At 49.0% G+C, this 22,744-nt stretch overlaps 2 protein-coding genes across 4 annotated transcripts; one reads left to right on the top strand and one right to left on the bottom strand.

The window, feature by feature from the left end:
* Nucleotides 1-4,230: 4,230 nt before the first annotated feature.
* LOC139056199 (uncharacterized) lies at nucleotides 4,231-7,184 on the top strand. Its single transcript, XM_070534224.1, has 4 exons — nucleotides 4,231-4,541; nucleotides 5,131-5,277; nucleotides 5,544-5,618; nucleotides 5,883-7,184. The coding sequence occupies exons 1-4, from the start codon at nucleotides 4,340-4,342 to the stop codon at nucleotides 6,992-6,994; spliced, it is 1,536 nt and encodes a 511-aa protein (XP_070390325.1). The 5' UTR covers nucleotides 4,231-4,339; the 3' UTR covers nucleotides 6,995-7,184.
* Nucleotides 7,185-12,565: 5,381 nt separating this feature from the next.
* LOC139055587 (uncharacterized) lies at nucleotides 12,566-20,154 on the bottom strand. 3 transcript variants are annotated; one of them, XM_070533105.1, is made up of 5 exons: nucleotides 19,645-20,154; nucleotides 18,672-18,787; nucleotides 18,037-18,239; nucleotides 15,835-15,949; nucleotides 12,566-14,696 (listed from the first exon to the last, which is right to left on the bottom strand). In XM_070533105.1, the coding sequence occupies exons 1-5, from the start codon at nucleotides 19,986-19,988 to the stop codon at nucleotides 13,834-13,836; spliced, it is 1,641 nt and encodes a 546-aa protein (XP_070389206.1). In that variant the 5' UTR covers nucleotides 19,989-20,154; the 3' UTR covers nucleotides 12,566-13,833. The 3 variants fall into 3 exon arrangements, with proteins under 3 accessions (XP_070389206.1, XP_070389209.1, XP_070389208.1); XM_070533108.1 differs by having other exon boundaries at nucleotides 15,843-15,949; XM_070533107.1 differs by having other exon boundaries at nucleotides 15,843-15,949; nucleotides 19,645-20,153.
* Nucleotides 20,155-22,744: the final 2,590 nt, after the last annotated feature.

The following is a 22,744-nucleotide window of genomic DNA, read 5'->3' as shown; positions in this document are numbered from 1 at the left end:
ATTTCCAGCCTTTACTGGTATATACGAACAACATTGTGATGTACGGTTTTACTGGCTACTTTTAAAGGCAGCTCGTATATTTAGCATTTTCTGAGAACCCGTGGTCCGTAAACTTTTTTGGTCGACTGTACATGTTGTTTTTTTTGTTGTTTTAAGTGTAAATTGTATAGAAGATTTATGCTAGGGGTATAACTGCATAGCGCCACATAAGCTCTTTTGCGATGAGTAGACTTCTTTTTTAAAATATTGTAAAATAATCTGCATAGGCACCTTGAGAAACTATGCAGTTTATACAAAGTGGTATCTCATGGCCCTGCCGCATTGATTGGCTCCAAAAGCAGTGGGCGGAGGATGCTACGGTTCCAACCTACATCGCAATGCACCGAAAATGTTGGAATTAGTTACGTGACGACATTGACATGGACTTTACCTAATTATTAACCTAAGATGTTGACGTGATTGAGATGAACTTTGCCGAATTATTAGCCTAAGAAGTTTCGACGGCCTGCGACTTGGCTTGCGCCGCTACTTCGTGTACTTGCAAAAAGTGGACGCGAGTGAAGAGAAATTCACCGCGCCTTGTGTGAATACTGCTCATCAGTAGTACACATCATACCTGGCCTTCCCATAGCCCTGTCACAACACAAATCGCTTGCTGGACGGGTTCTTCTTTTACGTTCGAAAGTATTGTTACGTCCCCCCCCCCCCCCCGAGTCTAATGCTACACTCAAGCTGCCGTCGCCGAGGCAGTTTGCGCAGCAGTAATTTTTACCGGCTCGGCCACTAGTTCGACTATTTGTAAAAGGAATTCGAACGAAATCGGATTTCTCGCGGCAAGCTCTCAAGCCGCACGAGACATACATGATCATCTTCAGATTTACACTGATGGCTCGACAACTGCGGGCGGATCTGCAGCAGCTGTGATCTGCGGCGGAGCTTGCTGCACTTTACCGATTTGCGCATGGCAGTCCTGCAATGTATGCTACCTGCTCCACGTCGTAGACCACAAGACAAACTGGTGCTGGAAGTAAGAGGGTTACATCACCAACTAGCAGAGAAAGGGTATGACGTCACTTTTCAGTGGCTTGCGGGCCACTGCGGCATCGTGGGTAACGAACATGCCGATGAAGCTGCCAGGAGGGCTCACGAAGATGCTTTGAGGGAACCCATTACGCCATCAAGGACCGATGCAGCGACAAAGTTTAGAGCACTCGCGACTGACGTTACGCGATCCGTGTTCAACACGACAGATTTCCGGCATCCTCGTCTACAGCGCCTGGAACCATCTCTTCGAATCCGCATTCAGCCTGTACTATTCCGAACAACAAACAATGATACCAAGCACTACATAGGGAAAATTACTCGTACTTACTAATTACTACTTACTAATTAAAGAAATGACAAATTATTGCAAATGAAAGTGGATGAGAGCATCGATTCGCACAAGGCATGGTATCTCCCGGCTTTTTAGTAGTTATTGCAGTCTTGGTGCAGTCGTAACGCAAAACAAGCCAGTGCGAAAAAAAGAACTGTCTCCATTCCACGGTGCGAAGGTGGTTGGACATCGCAGCTGTAAACAACTGGAACCATTACCGATTGCGACGTAGGTTGAAATTATTCACGTGACGGCATTAACATGCACTTTACCTAATTATTAACCTATGTTTCGACAGCCTGCGACTTGGCTTGCGCCGCTACTGCGTACGCTTGCAAAAAAATTTACTGTGGCTCAGCTCAGCTAGTCCAGGATATGCAAAGCGAAAGCTTGGTTTAGGCTGGCTAAGTCTTGGTTTCACTTGGTTAACCTTTGATTTAGCTGTAATTATGATACTTAGGTACACAATCATTGTTAAGCCAGGTATGACGACTATGCCTAGTTCGGTGACTAGGCACGACTGTTATTAGACTTTGGTAGACACGCATTGTTCGACGATGCGAGGCCTGTTGCATTCCGGACCATCTCAAGTGAAGCAGTTCAATGGGCGATATCCGCAGGGTGGTCAGACGTCGCTTGGCGACGACAGCTCAAAGCTTCCCGCTCCCGCGCAACACTCAAAGAAGATGGGCGGTCTGGCCTCGCTCTCATCCATGGCCAAGCTAGCACTGGCTAGGCGAGCGCACCGCTGCACCTGGCCAGTGCTGCCAGGTGCGCGGCGAGTCACGTGTTCAGGCGGCGACGCAGCTGCGAAGAAGGCATGCGCGAAGCCGGCGGCGGAACTCGGCGCGGCGCGTTGCCAAAGCTACGGCGAAGCTGCGGTCAAATGAAGGCCAAATTACTGGCGACGGCGAAACTCGGCTCGACGCGGTTAGTTCCCAGAACAGAGCGGCTGCGGAATAGGGCGGTTTGATGAGGCGACAGCTGCGTCTGGGCCGGATCGAGTGTGAGACACTAGCAAGGATTCCAGATGCATAGGCGCGCGCTCACGCAACGCGCGCAACCAATCAGAGCCATTTCACTTCCGCCGGGGAGGGAAAGGGCAGGTAAGGGCGTCACGCGCGCTGCGCCGGCTTCGTTTCTTCGTTTGTGTTCAGTTCACTCTCAGAAAATGGGTGGGAGGGCCACGCGTTCGGCGTTCCCCCGAGAAACTGGCAGCCTTCGACGAGAGGCGGCAAGAACCCGCCCGTGAAAGGGCTCGCTGTCGGTGCGCCAATCCAGCCGTTAAGGCCGATATATAGTTCGACGTAACGTGAGCACGCGCACACATTACGTCACGTTGGCGAGAACAACAGCGTCTATAGTTCGACCGATGGTTCGACCGATCTATCTGTTTAGTGTCCCCTTTCATTTACCTAACATAACCTAAGACAGCGCAGAGCCGTCCTTGCGATAGGACAGCCGAGAATAGAGACTTTTAGCTCAGCGGGTTTACGTTTCGCTCCGCTCGCGGTCTCCACCGTTGCGCCAGCGGAGAGGCTCGCGGAAAAAGAAAAAAGAAGCAGAGCGCCCCGCTCGGGCGGGGCGCTCTGCTTCCCCACCTAGCGGTCCGAAAACGTTATGGTTACGTTTTCCTTCCGGTCAAAAAATATCGTGTTTCTTTGTCGTTTTTGTTTTGGTTCCGTTGCGACCCATTGATCAAACTAGCCCCGTGCTTCGCGTGCGACAAAAGAGGTCGCGTTTCCACCCCGTCTACCTCCCTCGCGCGCGCGAGATTGGGCCGCGATCGTCGGCTGACCCCGATTGTCGGCTGACCCGGCTGAAGCTTTCACGTCACGGAGGAAGGAAACTAAGGAGAGGCCCTACCCCCTCCGCGCGCTAGGAGAAAAATGTGGCGGAAATCACGTGGTAGGTTCTCATTTTTTTGCTGCTTTTTTTATTTTTTTTGCTGTATGGCCACGCCTTTTGGGCCACAATGGCGGCGTTGTTTGAGCGCTCACACGTGTTGCTCTGGTAGGTTTCGTGCCGTGGCAAAGGCGCTGTGTGGGCGGGTTTGCGTTAGTCACCGTGTCTTGTTGCGCTGTGTTACCTGCACCGTGCTCTGCCGGATGTTGCGCGAGCGCGAGCGCTCCGCGCGCGAAACCACGCGCAGCGCGGCGTGGTTTCGCGAAAGATGTAAACAAGAGAGGAGGGTGGCACAAAAGGCGGAGCATCGCCATGAGCAACGCCAACTTCCGGCTTCACTTTTGCTTCACAAAGAGTGACGTCAGGGCCTCTCCTTAGTTTCCTTCCTCCGTGTTTCACGTGCACATACAGCCAATGCCTCCTTTACTAGATGCCAGCCGCGTTGTCCGTAAACTCGGTTCCTGGCCCTCTCCCTTTTCTCTCCTCCGCGAAAAGGCAACGAGCGTCGCTTGTGGCGGGCGTCTGCAACCTAGATCACGTGCTGCGGCCTCTGAGATTACCATGGCGTCTGTTGCCATCTCGGAGGCCCGTGATAACGCTCGCTAACAGACGCCCGCGCATATAAAGCGCCGGCGGAGCATTCAGCCGCCGCTGCCACATCCGCCGGAAGTTGAAAAGGCAACGAGCGCCGCCTCACGGAATTTATGCTGAACTAACTTCAACTAAGGGAACCGCCGCCGCAATGGGAAAGCGAGCAACGCGGCTGGCATCTAGTAAAGGAGGCATTGATACAGCGTACGGCGTGCGGCGACGATGAAATTCTGTTTGGACTTTCTACGGAGCACTATGACGACGGTAGAAATGCGATTCGAGTGTCCATATAATCCGCCTTTTGCGACGCCGAACTGCGCATGCGCAGTGCCCTAGCGGCTGAGGAGCGAAGCGATTTGGCAGGCGCTAGAGCAGACGGCGGACGGCCGGGGCATTCTCAGCTGCGCTATTCTCGCTGCCGCGCGCACGGCAGGCCTTCCTAACATATTGACATCGAAATTTGGCGCGATGCCAATGTCGTGTGTCGCGTACGGCTGCAGTTCACGTGACAGTCCCAGCAGGACAGTGCGGTTTTTCCGATTTCCGTCGGTAAAACGAGATCGACAGCGCCGTGAAGCCTGGATTAGGGCTGTGAAGCGGCAAGATGCGCAAGGGCGTCCATGGCAGCCGTCAGCAGCATCTCGACTCTGCGGGAAGCACTTTGTGACAGGTATGCATCCACATACGTAGTTCTCTGTTTTTGTCGTTACTGACTCATACGAATAATCTCGAGAAAGACGCAAATGTGTTTGAGCTAGCGAAACAAACGATCTCTTGCTCGCGCGAGCCGGCCGAGTGAAACGCGGTGCTTTATTTTTTTTTATTCTTTTTTGTCGTCATCTCTGTGCGGCCGCCGCGTTGTGCTTTACTTTGTTTTTTTGCTGTCACCTCTGTGCGGCCGCCGCTAGAACGCAGTCTTTAGCAACTTTACACCGTGCACACTTTTACTACTTCATAAGCGTTCAGCGAGTGCTCGTGATGTCGGCGTAGTTATCCGTTGGAGCCAAGCGCGCCTGCACTGCCGGGCAGATTTGGAAACGGCGTGCACTGTTTAAGTAGCTGATGGTGCTAGTTAGCAATCGCTGCTATTTGTCGTTTCATCATTCTTGTCGACACCGAGTATAGTAATATTTCTTGAAGAAAGCTTATGTTCGTTTAGCGAATAGCGATGTTGTACGGTTTGTACTATGGCTCATTTTCCCGTGCTGCGCTTTCTGGAGTCGAGTGGCGCGTCTTATTGTGTAACGGACACATTCCAGGGGCACCTTCACTGTCACCCAGACATCCGGACTTCATACCGACGCTGTTCGTGTATACAGACCAGTTCAGAAAGAAGGACGCGGTCGACCGCCATGTTCGTACCGCGGCGCGTTCCAAGAGGAAAAAAGGCGCTCCACCAACAGCAGGTATCACCGGTTCTGGGCATACTGGCCATTTTCTGGCATTTTTGTAGGTGTACATATACTTTATGTGGGTAAAACACGTATGCAAACTGACATTCTGTTGGCCTCCCATTACCTGTGTATGTACGCCAAGCACTATGGCACACTATAAAGGAATATATGCAGTGGTGAAACGTGATATTTGCCCTAAGAACTACACTTCATGCCCTATCCGAGTCATGCGTTTTTGTGTGTACTCATACTATTTTATTACTCACTTTACGTCACAGGTACAGAGGTTTCAGGTCAAGGAGGAACTTGTAAAGGCCACAGTGATGGGGAACCAGACACGTCCTGTGTTCAGGGTGAGCAGTGGCTTTTGAACTAATGGCAAGCACACTGTCACATTATGCAGCTGGAAATGTTTTCTGAGGCTCACCTTATGTTGCTCATTGCGAGTCTTGCACGTTTGCGACATATGAATTATCCATAATTTGCTTTCAGGTGACCAGGTCATTAGAGTAGTGCACTCCGCACAAAGTGCGAATGCTCAGAGTAAATGTCAGTGTTCAATGAATTGTGTCTAAAGCAATAGCGTCACTTTATTGCATTTGTTGATGCAAATGCAGGTGCAGACTCTTCATTCGACGAGGAAGGAGCAGCTGATGCACTCTTGCTGCTTGCAACATCCCCAATGCTCACTGAGCCACAGGAGGTCCTAGAGCCAACGCCCTTAAGCAGAGAGGAGAACACTGACCACCTATTAACTGAAAATGTGGCATTACAACGGAAAGTCAGGGACCTAGAACTGCAATGCAGAAAGCTAAAACGCTGCACGTTTTCTGTGGATACTATTCACAAATCGTCTTTTAAGTTTTATACAGGACTGCAAAGTAAGGAACAGTTTGAAGCACTCTTTAAGCACATTGAAAAAAATGCAGAACGCATGGTTTATTGGGATGGAGGAAAAACACAAGCAAAGGAAAGACAGCTCTCCAAGCGCGAAGAACTTTTCATGGTGCTGTATAGGCTCAGGACTGGTGTTTGTGCCAAGGAAGTGGCTCGAATCTTTGGAATTTCTCAGTCATGCCTTAGTCGCATCTTTTGTACATGGGTAATTTTTCTTGATAAAGAGCTCTCAGCATTGACAAGGTTTCCCACATTAGCAGAGATCAAAAGGCACATGCCAATGGCATTCAGCGACTTCTCAAACACTAGAGTCATCCTTGATTGCACAGAGGTGAGAATCCAAAGACCTTCAAAACTACAGGCACAGAGGCATACTTTCTCCTCGTACAAGCATTATAACACGTTCAAAGCACTTGTTGGGGTAACACCAGATGGCTACGTTTCATTTGTGCCAGATTTGTGGGGTGGGCATGTTAGTGATAGCGAAGTTGTCGAAAAATCGGGCCTACTGGGTTTATTAGATGCGGGGGACGGTGTGATGGTCGACAAAGGCTTTAGGTTGGAGGGCGTTTTTCCACCATCTATTCAAATCCACATGCCACCATTTAAAATGGGGAACCAATTGTCAGCTAGTGACGTGATTGCCACCCGAAAAATAGCTGGCGCTAGGATCCATGTTGAGCGAGTCATAAGACGTATCAAAGAATTTCATTTTTTAGACAAACCACTGCCAATCAACATGCTCGACATTATTGACAGCATTTTTAGGACTTGCGCCTTTTTGTGCAATTTTCTACAGCCAATCATTTCAATCAATAATGAGAACAAGTAGCCAGCTCGCACATCTCTACTTCAAATGAGCCTCCTTTACCATGCTTATGACCAGAAGAGACCAGACTGTAACAACAGTGTACTCTCATACTATATCACGTGTACTTACGACGACACTGTCTACTGTGCTACCTTCTGAGGAAATTTGTATTTTCCATCTCTGAATAAATGATACTGCTTTTTCAGTTATCTTCCATGTACACTGCACATTTATTTTGTTATGTCTATAGACGTAACGGCTATAGTTATCACCAATGCTACACAATTTGCTTAGGCCATGCTATTTCTTTTCATTTTGCCATAGAAAACAAAATACTTCGAAACAGTTTAGCCGAGCTACGAGCCGAGTTTGAAGCTTTTAAGCGCACGGCAAACAACAGCACATCACAGCAACCCATACAAATTGCGGACCACACTTCCAAATCACCACCACAAACATCACACAAATTGCGGACCACACTTCCAAATCACCACCACAAACATCACTGCAACAAAGTACCGTCTCCAGCACTCATTCGTTAACGCTGCAACAGTTAGCACAAAACATGCAACTAATGTTCGCAGAGCTACACAAACTCAAACGAATGGTAGAAGATGTGCAAACAAAAGCCGCAGCCGTCCCCCGAAAGAGGGTCAGTCAAAGTCCGGGAGCTCCTACCAGGACTCCGAAAGCTATAGAGCACACTGATAGCGACAGTAATATCCATGGATAATATGGCAACACAAAGAGCGGACACATTGAAATCTGGCAATGGAATTGCTGCACGCTATGCACTAAATTGGCTAATTTCACGCACTACATAGAATCGGCGCCAATCCCTCCCGACGTTATCTGTATTCAGGAAATAGGGAAACAAAATCAAAAACTCAAAGGCTACGAGCTTTATGCTCACCCTGACTACCCTCAAGTAGCCACCTTTGCCAAGAAGGATGTCGCGATTAGCGTAAATTATTTTTTCCGGGAACCTATTCAGCACCAGATAATCACGATTTGGCCGCAGAAAAGGGGCAAACCTAAAACAATTATTGTCAGCGTTTATAGTTCTCCCAGAGAACAACAGGCGGATTTTGGAAACGTGGTGGCCACCCAGTGCGACTCGCTCAAGGTAGGGACAAATTAATATTGTTAGGCGACTTTAACGCGCTACGGACTTTTTCAGCTAACTCAACCGGATCTCTCAACGCGAATCGGGAACAGCGTGTCCCAGGACACTTCCCCCGACCTCACGTTCACCAACAACGAAAGTGAGACGCGATGGACGAACCTAGGTGAAAACCTAGGAAGTGATCACTATATCTTAAGCATATCGGTTAATGCAGCCAGGATTCGAAGAGCTATTGGCAAGGCAAGGCTATCCGACTGGACCAAATTTCGTGAAAAACAGAAAACAATCGGCAGCATAACAGACGTAGGAGAATGGGCCGAGCAGATCCGAGTTATTCACTCTAGGGTCACCAAAACAATTGAAACGACAACGGAGGCTCCAGCCGTGGATCATCACCTGTTGCATCTCTGGGAAGCCCGGAGAGGCCTCACAAAAAGGTGGAAAAGGCAGAAGCTTAATCGTAAACTCAGGATACGGATAGCTCAGCTAGCGCAGGAAGCTAACGAATACGCACAAAAGCTAAGCGACAGCAATTGGTGTCAGTTCAGCGACTCGCTTCGGGGCACGTTGACTACAAAGAAAACATGGCGCATTCTTCGAAGTATGATTGACCCGGGAGAAACAAAAACAGTCGCGAATCGCACACTTAAGCTGCTTGAAAACGAGTTTGAAGGTCGGGAAGCTGACATCATAGACAAAATTAAAGAGATATACGTAGGTACTGTACCGACCGGGCAATCCACCAAACCCGTTTACGAAGGTCAGGACCAACCGGAACTGGACGCCCCCGTAACCTTTGAAGGTTTACGCAGCGGCACACTCCTTCAAGAAAAACACAACCCCAGGGGTAGATCAGGTCACGAACGCAATGATTCGCAATCTAAGTGATGACACGCTAAAGAGCTTGACCAAATTCTTTAACGACACGGTCTGGACAGAGGACGGCGTCCTTCCAAAAGAATGGAAGGAAGCAAAAATTATTCTTATTCCAAAACCAGGTAAGCCTCGTAACATCAACAACCTTCGACCCATCTCCCTAACGTCGTGCGCGGGGAAACTCTTTGAAAAGGTTGTGCAGGTCCGGCTCTCGAACCACATAGAGCTAAACAACATGTTCCCCTCCAACATGTTCGGTTTCCGAGCCCACGTGTCAGCACAGGACATTTTTCTACTACTAAAGCACGAGGTCCTGCACCCCAACAGAGGGTCGGAAGATAAATTTGTACTGGCATTGGACATCAAAAAGGCCTTCGACAGCATCTCCCACCACGCTATTCGCGGTGAACTGTGGATCGCGAATTTATAACTACGTGCGCTCGTTCCTCAGCCACCGCACGGCCACAATCGGATTAGGCTCCACGAGGTCCGACACCTTCAACTGTCCCGACAGAGGTCCCCCCAGGGAGCTATACTCTCTCCACTGCTATTCAATGTAGGGATGAGAAAGCTAGCCCTGGAGCTAGATAAGCACCCGAATCTCGGTTGTGCGATATATGCCGATGATATCACGTTCTGGGCTCACCAGGGGTCCTACGGGGACAAGCAAGAAACCCTTCAAAAGGCCATAGACGCAGTCGTGGAATACGCGAGGGCGGCGGACATGGCATGCGCACCCGAAAAATCGGAATTCATTCGGGTGCGTGCGAAGTACGCAAGAAAGAAGGACTGGGTGCCGCTCACTTTGACTCTCGACGGGGTGCCTATTCGTGAAGTGGAGACACTCAGAATATTGGGGATGTGGATACAGCAGAATGCTGGAACATCTCACACCCTACAAAAACTAAAGGCGGTCACAGGAAACGTGGCCAGAATGATAAGGAGAGTGGCAAGAAGCAGAGACGGCCTAACTAAGGGAGAGACCATCAGCCTGGTTCACGCATTCGTAATTAGCCGACTCACATACGCCCTTCCGTATCAGGCCATTGTTTTGTCCCACCTCCTTGACAATGACTTCATTCTCTTTGTGGTGTACATATTGTTACGTAGGAAGACACCGACGAAAAGCTATTTACAAGTATATTTACAAGGCAATACGCCGCAGTTGACCAAGAGGCAACAGCCCGCGCTAGCTTCCAATCGTCGTCTTCGTCTTCTTCCTGCGCGGCTCTTCGTCAGTGGGAATACTACCCCGTAGCATTACCCCCGGCGGCAAAAGCGCCGCCCCGGAGCGACTAAAGGCTGGACTCGGAAGCAGTGTAGTAGCTCTTGAGCCTACTGACGTGCACGACATCACTGGACGCCAGAGTAGATCACGAGGTTGAGCTCAGAGGAGCAATTTCATAAGTCACAGGCGTCACCTGGCGAAGCACGCGGTAGGGCCCTGTGTATCGCGAAAGGAGCTTTTCGGAAAGTCCAACGTGACGACAGGGCGACCACAGGAGCACGAGTGCACCAGGCGAAAACTGTACGTCACGGTGGCGGGCGTTGTACTGACGCTGCTGCGTGGTTTGCGAGTCCGTCAGTCGAGCACGGGCAAGCTGGCGTGCATGATCGGCGAGGGCGATGGCGTCGCGCGCATACTCGGTTGTTGAGGTCGCAGCAGGAGGAAGTACCGTGTCAAGGGGCAAGGTCGGTTCGCGACCGTAGAGTAGATAAAATGGAGAAAATCCGGCGGTGTCGTGCCGGGAAGAATTGTAAGCAAAGGTGACGTAAGGAAGGGCAACGTCCCAGTCGTGGTGGTCCTTCGAAACGTACTTGGACAGCATGTCGGTAAGGGTACGGTTTAAGCGCTCTGTCAGGCCATTGGTTTGAGGATGGTATGAGGTAGTCAGCTTGTGTTGAATAGAGCAGGAACGCACAATGTCGGCGACAACTTTCGAGAGGAAGTTACGACCGTGGTCAGTAAGCAGCTGTCGCGGGGCGCCATGCACTAAGATAATGTCAGGCAAGAGAAAGTCCGCGACGTCAGTGGCGCAACTGGTAGGTAGAGCTCGCGTGATAGCGTATCGGGTGGCGTAATCAGTTGCGACGGCTACCCATTTGTTCTCAGAGGATGACGTGGGAAAGGGACCGAGGAGGTCTAATCCAACACGAAAAAACGGTTCCGCAGGGACGGCGATCGGCTGGAGATGACCGGAAGGTAGCACCTGAGGCGTTTTCCGACGCTGGCAGGGATCACAGGCAGCAACATAGCGTCGGACGGAGCGAGCAAGACCAGGCCAATAGAAGCGGCGGCGGACGCGGTCGTACGTGCGGGTTACGCCAAGATGTCCTGCAGTGGGTGCGTCATGCATCTGAAAGAGCACAGTCTGTCGTAGATGTTGTGGCACGACAAGAAGAAGATCAGGGCCGTCAGGGAGGAAGCTCCTTCGGTACAGAATGCCGCCCTGGAGGACATATCGGCGAACGGATGCGTCGGTAGGTGCAGAGCGCAGACGCTCGATGAGTACTCGCAGCGATATGTCTCGGAGGCGGAGAGTACTGGCGGAGCAATCGATGAGAGCAGAATGTGCGGAGAGGAAGCCGAGGATGATGTCGTGGGGACAGTGAGCGATGACTGTGAATAGCACGGTAGTGGAGCGATCGGCGAAGGAGACTCGGGCGGCACACATACCAATTACGGGGGCTGTTCCGCCATCGGCGATACGGACAACAGGCGTCGTGGCGGGCGTGATTATTTTCCTCAGCCGGTTACGAAGATCCGCGCTCATTACCGACAAATGCGCCCCAGTGTCTATGAGAGCTGATACAGGAACACCGTCGACTTGCACGTCAAGAAGGTTCAGATGGGTGGGCAACGTCAGGAGAGGATTTGGCGGCGTAGGGAGCAATGCAGCGTCACCTCGAGGCGCTGCATCGTCTAGTTTTCCGGCTGGGAGCGGCGTCCGAAGAGAGTCGGCGAATAGGAACGACGGGGCTGGGGAGAGCGAGATTGTCGTCGTTGGGGCGAAGGCGAACGAGAATAGGGTCGGTTCGGCGCAGGAGAATCGGTGGCGGCATTATCTGAGCGGGCAGCATAGGGACGAGAAAGGCCACCTAAGGGGCGAGAGTAGGCAGTATATGTAGACTGAAGAAGTAAAACGAAGGACACCGACCAACATAGAAGTGCTAAAAAATGAAAAAATCTAAAAGACGTTTCGGCTTCGCTACGGAAGCCTTGTTCACAATGGTATGACGGAAGGTTCATGGAAGCTTATGTATGCTTTAGAACGTGACGTAAGCAGCGCGTGTATGACGGGGGGAGGGTCCCCTCATTTTGATTAAGCGTGTGACGTGTTTTTTGGCAACGGGCCACAATATCGACTGGGATCGCTCGAGAATTATCGGCCAAGAAAGAAACCACAAATCGCGTCTGTATCTGGAGTCACTGGAGATACAAAAAACACGTCACACGCTTAATCGAAATGAGGGGACCCTCCCCCCGTCATACACGCGCTGCTTACGTCACGTTCTAAAGCATACATAAGCTTCCATGAACCTTCCGTCATACCATTGTGAACAAGGCTTCCTTCCGTAGCAAAGCCGAAACGTCTTTTAGATTTTTTCATTTTTTAGCACTTCTATGTTGGTCGGTGTCCTTCGTTTTACTTCTTCAATGCTTCATCCCGACCAGACGGGCTTCCGTCGAACCCTCGATTTATATGTAGACTGGTTCAGGGAACTCCAGCGACTGCGGCAGTGCCGAGAAATGTGTCCAATTCGATGGCAGTGAAAACAAATTGGCTTGTCGTCTGCAGTGCGCCATTCAGAGGGGTTGCGGAAACGTGGAGGGTAAGAAGGTGCGGGACGGGGTGGAATCGAAGATGCCGGGTGGGGATCAGGGCGATGGGCCGAGCAGATTGTGTGAATACCCATGTTGGCGAACTCCTGGCGGACAACTGCCTGGATCAGGGAAACAGTGACTGCAGGTGCATTGGAGGGGCTGGAGTCGAACGCAGCCGGATAGGCGGCCTCGATCTCACGCCGGACAATCCTGGTAACATCGCCAGTGTTGTTGGGACGAGGAGCGTCGGCACAGGAAGATGTCGCTGGGGTGTTGGGCAGACGGGCAAACTGTTGGTCGATACGGCGGCTTTTAGCGAATTCCAGGCGGCGGCACTCTTTTATAACTGCATCCACCGTCGCGACGTTGTTAAACACGAGCAAGTTGAAGGCGTCATCGGCAATGCCTTTGAGGATGTGGGAGACCTTGTCTGACTCAGTCATGTGTGCGTCAACTTTGCGGCATAGAGCCAAGACGTCCTGAATGTACGTGACGTAGGGCTCCGTTGACGTCTGCACACGACCGGAAAGCGCCTTCTGCGCGGCAAGTTGGTGACCGTAGGGGTTGCCGAACAAGTCTCGAAGCTTTTGCTTAAGCGAATCCCAACTGGTCAGCTCATCTTCGTGCGTCCGATACCAAACTCGAGGTGTGCCACCGAGGTAAAAGACGACGTTGGCGAGCATGATAGTTGGGTCCCACCGGTTATTGCGGCTGACGTGCTCGTAAAGGCTGATCCAGTCCTCGACGTCTTCCCCATCTTTTGCCGAGAATACGCCAGGATCACGGGGAGCGGAGAGGGTGATGTAGGTCGTCGAAGTGGCAGCAGGTGTCGGAGCCGGTGGAGTCGGGTTGGCGTCGCCGGGAGCCATGAAGGTAGGCTCGACGGACCGTCCACTGCGAAGCTCCGTGACGAGGTACAGGGAACGTCCACCTCCACCAAATATGTTACGTAGGAAGACACCGACGAAAAGCTATTTACAAGTATATTTACAAGGCAATACGCCGCAGTTGACCAAGAGGCAACAGCCCGCGCTAGCTTCCAATCGTCGTCTTCGTCTTCTTCCTGCACGGCTCTTCGTCAGTGTGAATACTACCCCGTAGCATTATTTTTGCAGTAGGGGGCTCCTGCTTTCTGCAGGTTTTCAGATTCCTTTTGGCAGTGCCAACATACCTGGCAGAACTATACAGGGGAAGCCCTCTTCTAATTCGCTGGGTCAGCTCCTCAGCTAGCACAGCATTCCTATAGAAATTCAGTAGTGCTGGCAATATTTCCTGAGACCACATGGCCTCATCAAAGAAAATCCTTTCGACGTGTAAGGAGGATGCAATGGATGCTGCATTAGTCCACACAACGAAGTCGCACCAGCTAAGTCCTGTCACTGCCATTTGGCCCTGCAACTGGTAATAGTATTCGTGCTCCCTTTTCAATGTAATTTCATTACCTGTTGCCCTACAACAAAACTTTGGAGAAGCTGCAGCTTCTTCGATACTTTTTCCTTTGAAAGAAAACGGGCATTTAACTTCTAGCAGCCCCATGTCACTGCCCTCAAATACCAGTCTATCTGGGGATGCAGCAATAAAGGGATGCTCAGCATGCACGTGCAGGCCTGTATATCCCACAGTTATGGACTTATCCATGCAGGCCATTAGCTGTTCATATGCCTGAACGGCATCTGGCTCGTGCACATTTCCATAGTGCATGGCTTCAGTTTTATAGCTCCGCGGGTAAAGTATTTCTTTAACAATGCTGTCAGGTTTCCGGCACCGCACAATTCTTTTAAACATTGAGGCAGTTAGCCGACCAATCCGCTCCATGTGCCAGGTTGGATTTGCAGCCTGTCCAATCGTCGACTCGAGAATAACTGCTCTGCTGTCCACCGAGAGGGCCTGTATAGCTGCAAAAAAAACAGTATTGTTAATTTATAGGTTTAGAATCCGTTTTACAAGTCGTACAGCAAGCATTACATTGTATTAAAGCAATGAGAAGTAGCATGACGTCAACAAAGCATCACTTGTCATGGCAATGTTGAGCTATTTGGTGGGGATTCATCGTGGAAGGAAGGGGTGCAAACATGGACACAAGAGAACCAGACAACACAAACGCTGCAGATAGGAGCTAAGTGTACTAGAAATGAAGCTTAAAATGAGAGAAAGTTCAGCTAGTTGGTAGCGAATCGCACTAAAAGAAAGTAACGCATGCAAACATGGATACAAGAGAACCAAACTAAGTAAATGCCATGTTGTCTAGTTCTCTTGTTGGTGTTTGCACGCCTTACTTTCTTTTATGTTGAATCACTTGTCAGAAACTTAATACCATAAGGTTAGCTTTTATTTACTCCTACAAAGAAACCCCTACAGGCCTACTCAAAGAGGCTAAAGTACTTAGGTTGTGTCAAATGACACAACTGCATATTGCAACGATTAAAATGTAGGTAGATACTAATCTCCTACAAAATTGTACAGCTTACTTTCACAGTGACATAAGAATTTTTCTGCAGCTTGTAACTTGCATGTGCTCATTATGTTTTATTTTTTTTTCGCTAATTATGCTGGTCAACATAGCTAAATCGTAGAGTTGGTTCAGTATTGCAAGTATTTAAACATGCCTAAAAACAAGAAGAGCAAGACAAATGTGCATGCTTTCAATTCCATGCTCGGCTAAAACACAGTCAACACATATATATGACAAATGCCGTGCATGAATCCAGGTGATGGACTCATGCTAAAGGAACATCCATTATACATTCACAAAGTGCTTCACAAACATGCCATAGATGAAGCAGATATGTTTGAGGACCCTGTGGGTGCTCACACACATCGAGTTATGCGACAGCCCTGTAAAAGTTAAGAAATGACAAGACACTAAGTCTAAAACTGACTGCTGCATTATCTGCTGCTCAGTGGGATACTTGTGAAGGTGATGCCCAGAGACATAGGTGGGCATTCTTATATAAATGAGACAGCCTCAGAATGACACGTGCCAAGACAAAAAGTTGCGAAAAAAGTAATAAACAAGGAAGTGGACTTTCTTACCATCAAACCTCTCTTGTATGAGTCTTTGACAGGTCTCACTGTGGATGTCTTCAATGTCTGGGACCAGTGGAGTGTCTGAAGCTTCTGGTGCCACTTCACTGGGACTGTGTTCATCCTGGAATATAGTGCTTTACATTAGACAGCGCAGATAACATGCAAATGTTAGCTTAGTGACTACCTTGAATAGTAGTGCAGCTTGAAATATACGAAGCAGCATAGTAAAGATTTGAGGATTTTGTAAACAGGTCTTTGACAGCATCATATTGCGCCAGTGGTGAGAAGCGCAACAAAATAGGTTCAGATTGTGGTCTCATACCTGGCATGCCTTATTGCGCATGGTTGTTAAACAAGCAAACTAAGTATTGTACTTCTGAATCATTTTTCACATTTTATTTATTCGTACTCTAAATGCCTTCTTTCAGGGTGAGCAAAGAACAGTTTTGAAAGTAAGCAAACTACAAGCTTACTAGCATTAGGAAATTAAAAAAAAAACATTCAGATGCAGTGACATGAACTCGTGCTAACATGTGCTGTAAATCAAGAGCAAATGTAAATATGAAAGTGCAATAATGTGCATGTTGCAGAAGGGGATAGAAAAAACTCAAGCCATACGTAGAGGTAAACAGTAATCAATGCACATCAGATATGCCAACGCAAGATTTAAAATTCTTTAAAATTAGGTTCAGCAGCTCTGTGTAGAGAAGTTATTCCATTCAGCTATAAAGCATGGTATGAGAAATCAAGGGACACTTAATACACGTAACTAAGGAAACTATGTACAGATAATTTAATAAGACTTGCCCAGCATGCTATACTCACATGCTTTGCTGCATAAGTTGCAGGTGATTGGACAGTCTCGCATGATAATTATGTGAATCACATGTGGCTATAAGAAGTTATGAAGCAGGTACTGGGGAGTTCATCACCGACTTGATACCTACAGTATTACAGGAGGCGTCAAAGGTCTTGTCTTTTGTAAAGGCACACAGCATTTGAAAGCCCTTAAATGTATCACACTTTGGAATTCACAGTCCCTTACTGCTGTCATGGACAAGACACGCTATAGAATGGAAGTTGAACAGATGTTTGTGTCAGTTTAACAGTGTGTATGTGCATGAATGCTCTCGCATTATTTCAGTCATCACGAGATAGGTTCTGCCAGAATTTTTAAAATAACTTTGGCTTTAAAGAGGTTTAGTTGCCTCAATTAACCAAGACTTACATCACAGGTTTGCTGCATCATCTCATTGCTAAGCTTGCAGATTGTTTAGTGAGATAAAAAAATGGCTGTGGCTTAGCTAAGGTTAAGCCCAGGATGCGAAGCATACTAGCCTTTATTTTAGTTGTTGAACCACTGTTTAGCCTGGTGAACTGCTGTTGCTTGGCTATATTTGGTTCGGCTAGACGAAGAAACAACTCATGCGTTACTCTGCTTCGCCTTCAAGAGTGGAACGCGACAGCGTTCCCGTCGACCCGCCAAGGGATGTAAGACAATGGGCTACGGAGCAGCGACTACGCGCCCCGCATTGAACGCGGTGAGCGTCGAGCAACGCAGCGTTCGGCGCGGCAACGAAATGTGCGCCTGAGCAAGCGACGCACGCCTGAGCCTTAGAAACAGCTCGTTTCTAAGGCAACACCGCATTCACTAGAGGCGCTTTTGTACCGCTTTCAAGCATCGTACTCGTGGCAGCGTCTCCGTCTCACACTCCGGAGACCCTGGTTCGATTCCCACCCAGCCCACCTTGCAAGAGTTGAGCAAATCCACCTAGAAAATCAGTTTCTGTAGCACGCCGCAACCTTCGCTTCTCATTCCAACGAGCAGCTCTGCCTCCAGGAAGCATCTCACCTCGTGAGTGTCTAGCACAGGCAAGCGCAGCTGCTTATATACCGCCGCGAGCGACGGCGCGAGTTGGAGCCCCGTTTCTCCTCTGTCGTGACGTCACGGTGTCACGTGGTATTGAAGGCGACACCGCCGCGCCTGAGGAGCTGGGTTGAGCTCTCGTAATATGCTTCGCATAAAAGAAAGTCACCATATATAAACACTACTGACATTAGTGTTATACTGATGCAAACTGTACTTCGCATAAAAGCACAGTAAAAGGGGCTCTCAAACTGTTCCTGTCTGTCGTCACATGCTGATGGAACACTGCTAACTCTTATTTTAACAGATCACAAGCATGCAGAGTTAAGTGTAGCACTTACAAGTGATTCTCCTGAGTTTTCTTTGCTCATATAACGGAGAAGCAGGCAGTTTGCTGCCACCTTTTCGAGATCGGCAGCAAGCAGAGATGGGTCACTTGGTGAGAGCCCTGGCAGTGGATCAAACCGCCGCCTTTTCGCACCTTCATGTTTCCTTGTGTGAAAAGTGATGTCTTGCAGAGGCAGAGGTGGCTCATGCTTTTTGACTGAAAAAAAAAAGTTTTGTTTGTACAAGTACAATAACGAAATTTTAAGTGCTTCCTGTGATGTTTAGCCAACGACCACATCCATTGTAAGAAAATTAAATGTTGCAGTTTGGGATTATTTTTTCTCTATGCAGGTCTTGTAGTTAAGAATTTTTGAAGCGACACCAATATGTGTTCTTAATTAAAACCAGTAGCCTATATTTGTCCACATACCAATACTCATGTACGCTGTAAACAATGTAGCTGTGTGAATGAGTTGATATTCAACAGCTGCTACCACGAATGCAAACAATTTTACAACACGTTAAATGGTCAACACGGTGCCACAAAGAACCGTTTGCAGAAAGGGGCCGAAAGTGTGATCACAGATTTTTTAGGCACCTTTGCCGCCTATTATGTTAACTAATGCTTGCTAAGTAGTAGCATTCTTACCTTGGGCAGGAACAATCCAAGCACATGGAACTTCCGTGCACGTTGCCGCATCCTTTTGCGCCAAGTGAATGGCATGAAGGATTAATCCAACAAAATGTTGGCATGTGCCGCTCAGGCTGCAAGAATAAAATGGAAGAAGAGATGAGTTTTCATGCTCAACAGGTATTCATCAAGGAAAAGATGGGATCAAGTGTTTATGAATTCGAAAGAACGGGTTTAAGTTCACGTCACTCAACGTGAAATACATGCGCCAATCTCAGACATGAGCCGCACACCACCACTCGCGCGTTGGCCTTGTAACACCATGTGCACACATTAACAGCACCATTGAACGATGCGATGCGGCTTGTCAGACAGCTATGCCGGCACGAAGTTAGGTACAACTAGCGGTTTTATAGTAAACAGCCAAACTTGGAAGTCATTCTCGTTATATGCCTCTAAATAGTGTACAGTCGCCCAAATCTTTAAATGGTGTGCGGGAGCGGCGACTTTTCCGTGCGTCAGCGCCGTTTGACGGGGCGAGGCTGGAAACAGCCTAGTAGACGATGGGCCCAGCTGAGCGCGCTTTGTCCGCATGCGCTTAGCCTCAGACTGTTTCCAGCCTCGCCCCGTCAAACGGCGCTGACGCACGGAAAAGTCGCCGCTCCCGCACACCAGTTAAAGATTTGGGCGACTGTACTGTGTGATACCGGCAATCCAAGGCTGTGTGCGGTCGCAGACAAGTATGCTGCACGACCGTGTTGATCGGTATACATGCAAATGCGCAAAAACAAGAACTCCCCGCTTTCTTCATTTACAGTATGTGTATTTGTTCAACATTTAAGCAACCGTACCTTTATATAAGCAAACAGCTAGCCCAAAACGGCAGGGCCGGTATAGTTATGAATTCCAAAATTTAACCCATCAGACTTAAATGTCCTGCACGCGGTTCATGCAGGTCGCGCTCCAGATGTAGAATAGAAAGCTTGCTCACCCTGCGGGGCAGAGGCAATGACCAGCCAGGATGGAGCCCGACGCCTTGGAAATCGCGGCGTGCACGATGTAATAGCCGCCTTTCATTGACGGTAGGCAGATACTACGCAAAAGTCCGCACGTGGATTCTGCTGACACGTCGTTGTACATGACGTTGCGCACGTATCCTTCTTCTTGGAACATCGTTCCTTTCATTTGCTGTCGCGCGAAGCGCGCTCCGCTCGACACCATGTGTTCTTCGAGCTGCGCTTCCGTGGGTATTTTCACGTTGCCGAAGCGCTTTTTCCAGCCGTTCGTCACGCTGAAGAAACCTCCAGGTACAAAGCAGTCACCAGCGGGCTCCATGGCTAGCGGACGGCGACAAACTGTGCGCACACGTTGTTGCGGTTTTCACCAAACCTTGTTTTCACTCGCACGCTGCTTGCTAGCACACGTGTCTCGCGTGCGGCGGCTGTCTGTCGCGGCGAGAGCGGCGCCTGCCAAATCGTTTCTCGTGGCCACCGCACAGTGGCGCCACAATGCATCGCAAAAGGCGGATTGCTATCGCAATAAAAAGTGGCGAGAGCGAAGAGAACGCGATGAGAAAAGCGGGGGAGGAGGGCGCCGCGGAACGACGAGGTGGAAAACGAAGGAAGGGGGTATCGCGAAAGCGTGAAAAGCACAGTGCCGCGTTTGGCAGCGGCGACGGTTACCAGATGGCGCCATAGTAGCGCGCGTCGTCCGTATGGAACAAAGCGCTGCATGAGCGGAGGTCTGTCTGCGGCGGCCGCTGTGAATCCTGGCCGCGCGTCACCCAGGCGCTGCCTTTCGCGATCTCCCGGTTAGCGAGGCAGTCGCGCCACACGTACATCGCTCTGTTTGCAATGTGCCGCAAGAGACAGATTGCCCGCACAACCCAATAATCGCGAAATCAACACACGCATATATATGTATACGGCTGCGCTCGTATTTCGCATCAGGGAGTATCGCAATAGCCGGTGAATTTTTACAGCGAAGCTGTTATAGGCTACTTTCCCCACTATCGTGTCCGCGTGTAGAAAAAAAATCCCGAAGATAGTGCAATGCGGAGCGACCCGCGGCGGAGGTGAAGCAGCTGTTAAGCATTCCGCATACGTGGGCCGATCCCGAAGATAGTGCAACACCGGGCCGACTGGCGGCGGAGGTGCAGTTCGCCATTAAGGGGCCCACATACACAGTTTCTCTGGTCGTCCTTGCTCCCAGATTGGGAGGACAAGGAATTTTTTCGTTCTGTTTAGCTTCCAGTTTGTCTGACGTGTTCTGCTATTCTCGTCTTCTACGAGGAAGATTGGGGGGACAAAAACAACTTCGCTGCTCCTTTGGTTGCAGACTAAATTGCATCTGTGAGGTTAGGCATACACACGGCGTGGACAGAGGATCGTAACGCATGCCGCACGAAGGAACTGACTCGCAGGCGCGAATCTTCCGTGAAAGATTACGCTTTTCTCTTTCTTTTCTTTCTGCCATACTACAGCGAGACCGTGCTCCTCACGCCGGTTACAGGTTATAAACTGATCCATGCATGGCGGTGATCGGAATGGAGCAAACGGCCGGGGCTGCAGTCCCGGTGGGGCCATTTGGAAGTCGTGACTTGGCGGTTAGCGGATGCTTTTTCGGACTTTCTGCTTCTTTCTTTGCCTTTTATTCTTTTTTCTCGCTTGTCTTCTTTTGGATGGGACGAGATGGTGCGTTTCGCGCAATGTAAGGAAAAAAAATATTACAACGCGCAAGGACGACGAGGCGTACGTGAGTGCATGTTTTCGCTTCCTCTTTCGTTTCTCAAATCGTGCGAGCCAAAATCTTTAACGTTTCCCCTGATATGTAGCGTTCAATAGAACAACAGAGCAAATTGCGAAAGGGCTTCAGTATAGGTCGGGGCTGCTCGCAAAAGGCTTAATTCATGACGACCCACGTGTTTCGTGCGAAACGGTATCACGCACGAACGGAGGCCGACACCCGCAGTGCATGTATAACGCGGCACTGCCATTTGCTGTCAGGCTTATAATGAAATCGCCGGACTGGAATCCTGTAGAATTCGGCTTAAGAGGAAGCTTTAGCTCGAGTGCTCCTATCTAAATACATGTAAAAGGAGAATTCGTTTTTCTCGGCAATCATTGCACCAAATTTGACGAGGTTTGTTGCATTTAAAAGAAAAACTTGAAATCTAGTGACTGTTGGTTTCGAATTTTTGAGTTAAGTCGTCAATTTTTTATTAAAAATTGGCAAAAATCGAAAGTTTTCAGAAAACGAAACTATGAAGTTTACAACTGTGTAACTCAACCACTAAAAATGATAATACAATTCTGTGAATTGCATCTAGTAGTACATCCAAAGCGGACAAAATTGATATGTTACACATGAATATAAAAAAATTTTGTTTATAGGGAAATACAACTTTTGCAAAACCGTTGTAACCAACGTAACAAATTCATGTAAGATGTAAAATGACATATTGAATTTGTCCGCTTTGAATGATCTAATGGATGCCGTTTACAGAACCGCGATATCAGTTCTTGATGCAGAGCTATGAATTTGTAAACTTTGTGCTTCTATTTTTTTCAAACGGTCAAATATTTGAAAATTGTTTTAAGAAAATTCAAGCCCTAAATCGAAATTCCGTTTCCAACAGTCACTAGAATTTAACTTTCTCTTTCAAATGCTACAAATTTCATCAAAATCGGTCCAGGGGTTATCTCATAAAAACGTTTTTGCGTTTTGCATGTATTTGAATAGGCCGCGTCGGAGTTGGGCCCGAGCTAAAGCTTCCTCTTAAGCGCTATAACGATATGGAGTGAACGTCGGCCGTGATGCCGGCGTGGATGAGCGTCGCGTACGTCGTGATATATAATGCACGCGTAGCAGCTCAGAAAAAGGCATGTGTGCTCTGACCCTGTGACCATAGAAAAACAAGTTCAACGAGAGGTGATTCTCGGCCAAAACCGGCAACAGGAAATACGTCACGCTAGTATTGATGCCCTCCGTTAGTTGCCGGAGCATCGCAAAAAGAAAGAGTGTGAAATGAAGCTAACAGACATTATTGTGTGTGTTATTATGCGAAGCATACTAGCCGCACAACCACGCTC

This window comes from Dermacentor albipictus, chromosome 2, assembly GCF_038994185.2.
Source record: "Dermacentor albipictus isolate Rhodes 1998 colony chromosome 2, USDA_Dalb.pri_finalv2, whole genome shotgun sequence".
Classification (NCBI taxonomy): domain Eukaryota; kingdom Metazoa; phylum Arthropoda; class Arachnida; order Ixodida; family Ixodidae; genus Dermacentor; species Dermacentor albipictus.
The sequence above is the reverse complement of the archived record's forward strand: the minus strand, read 5'-3'. Positions and strand labels throughout refer to the sequence as shown.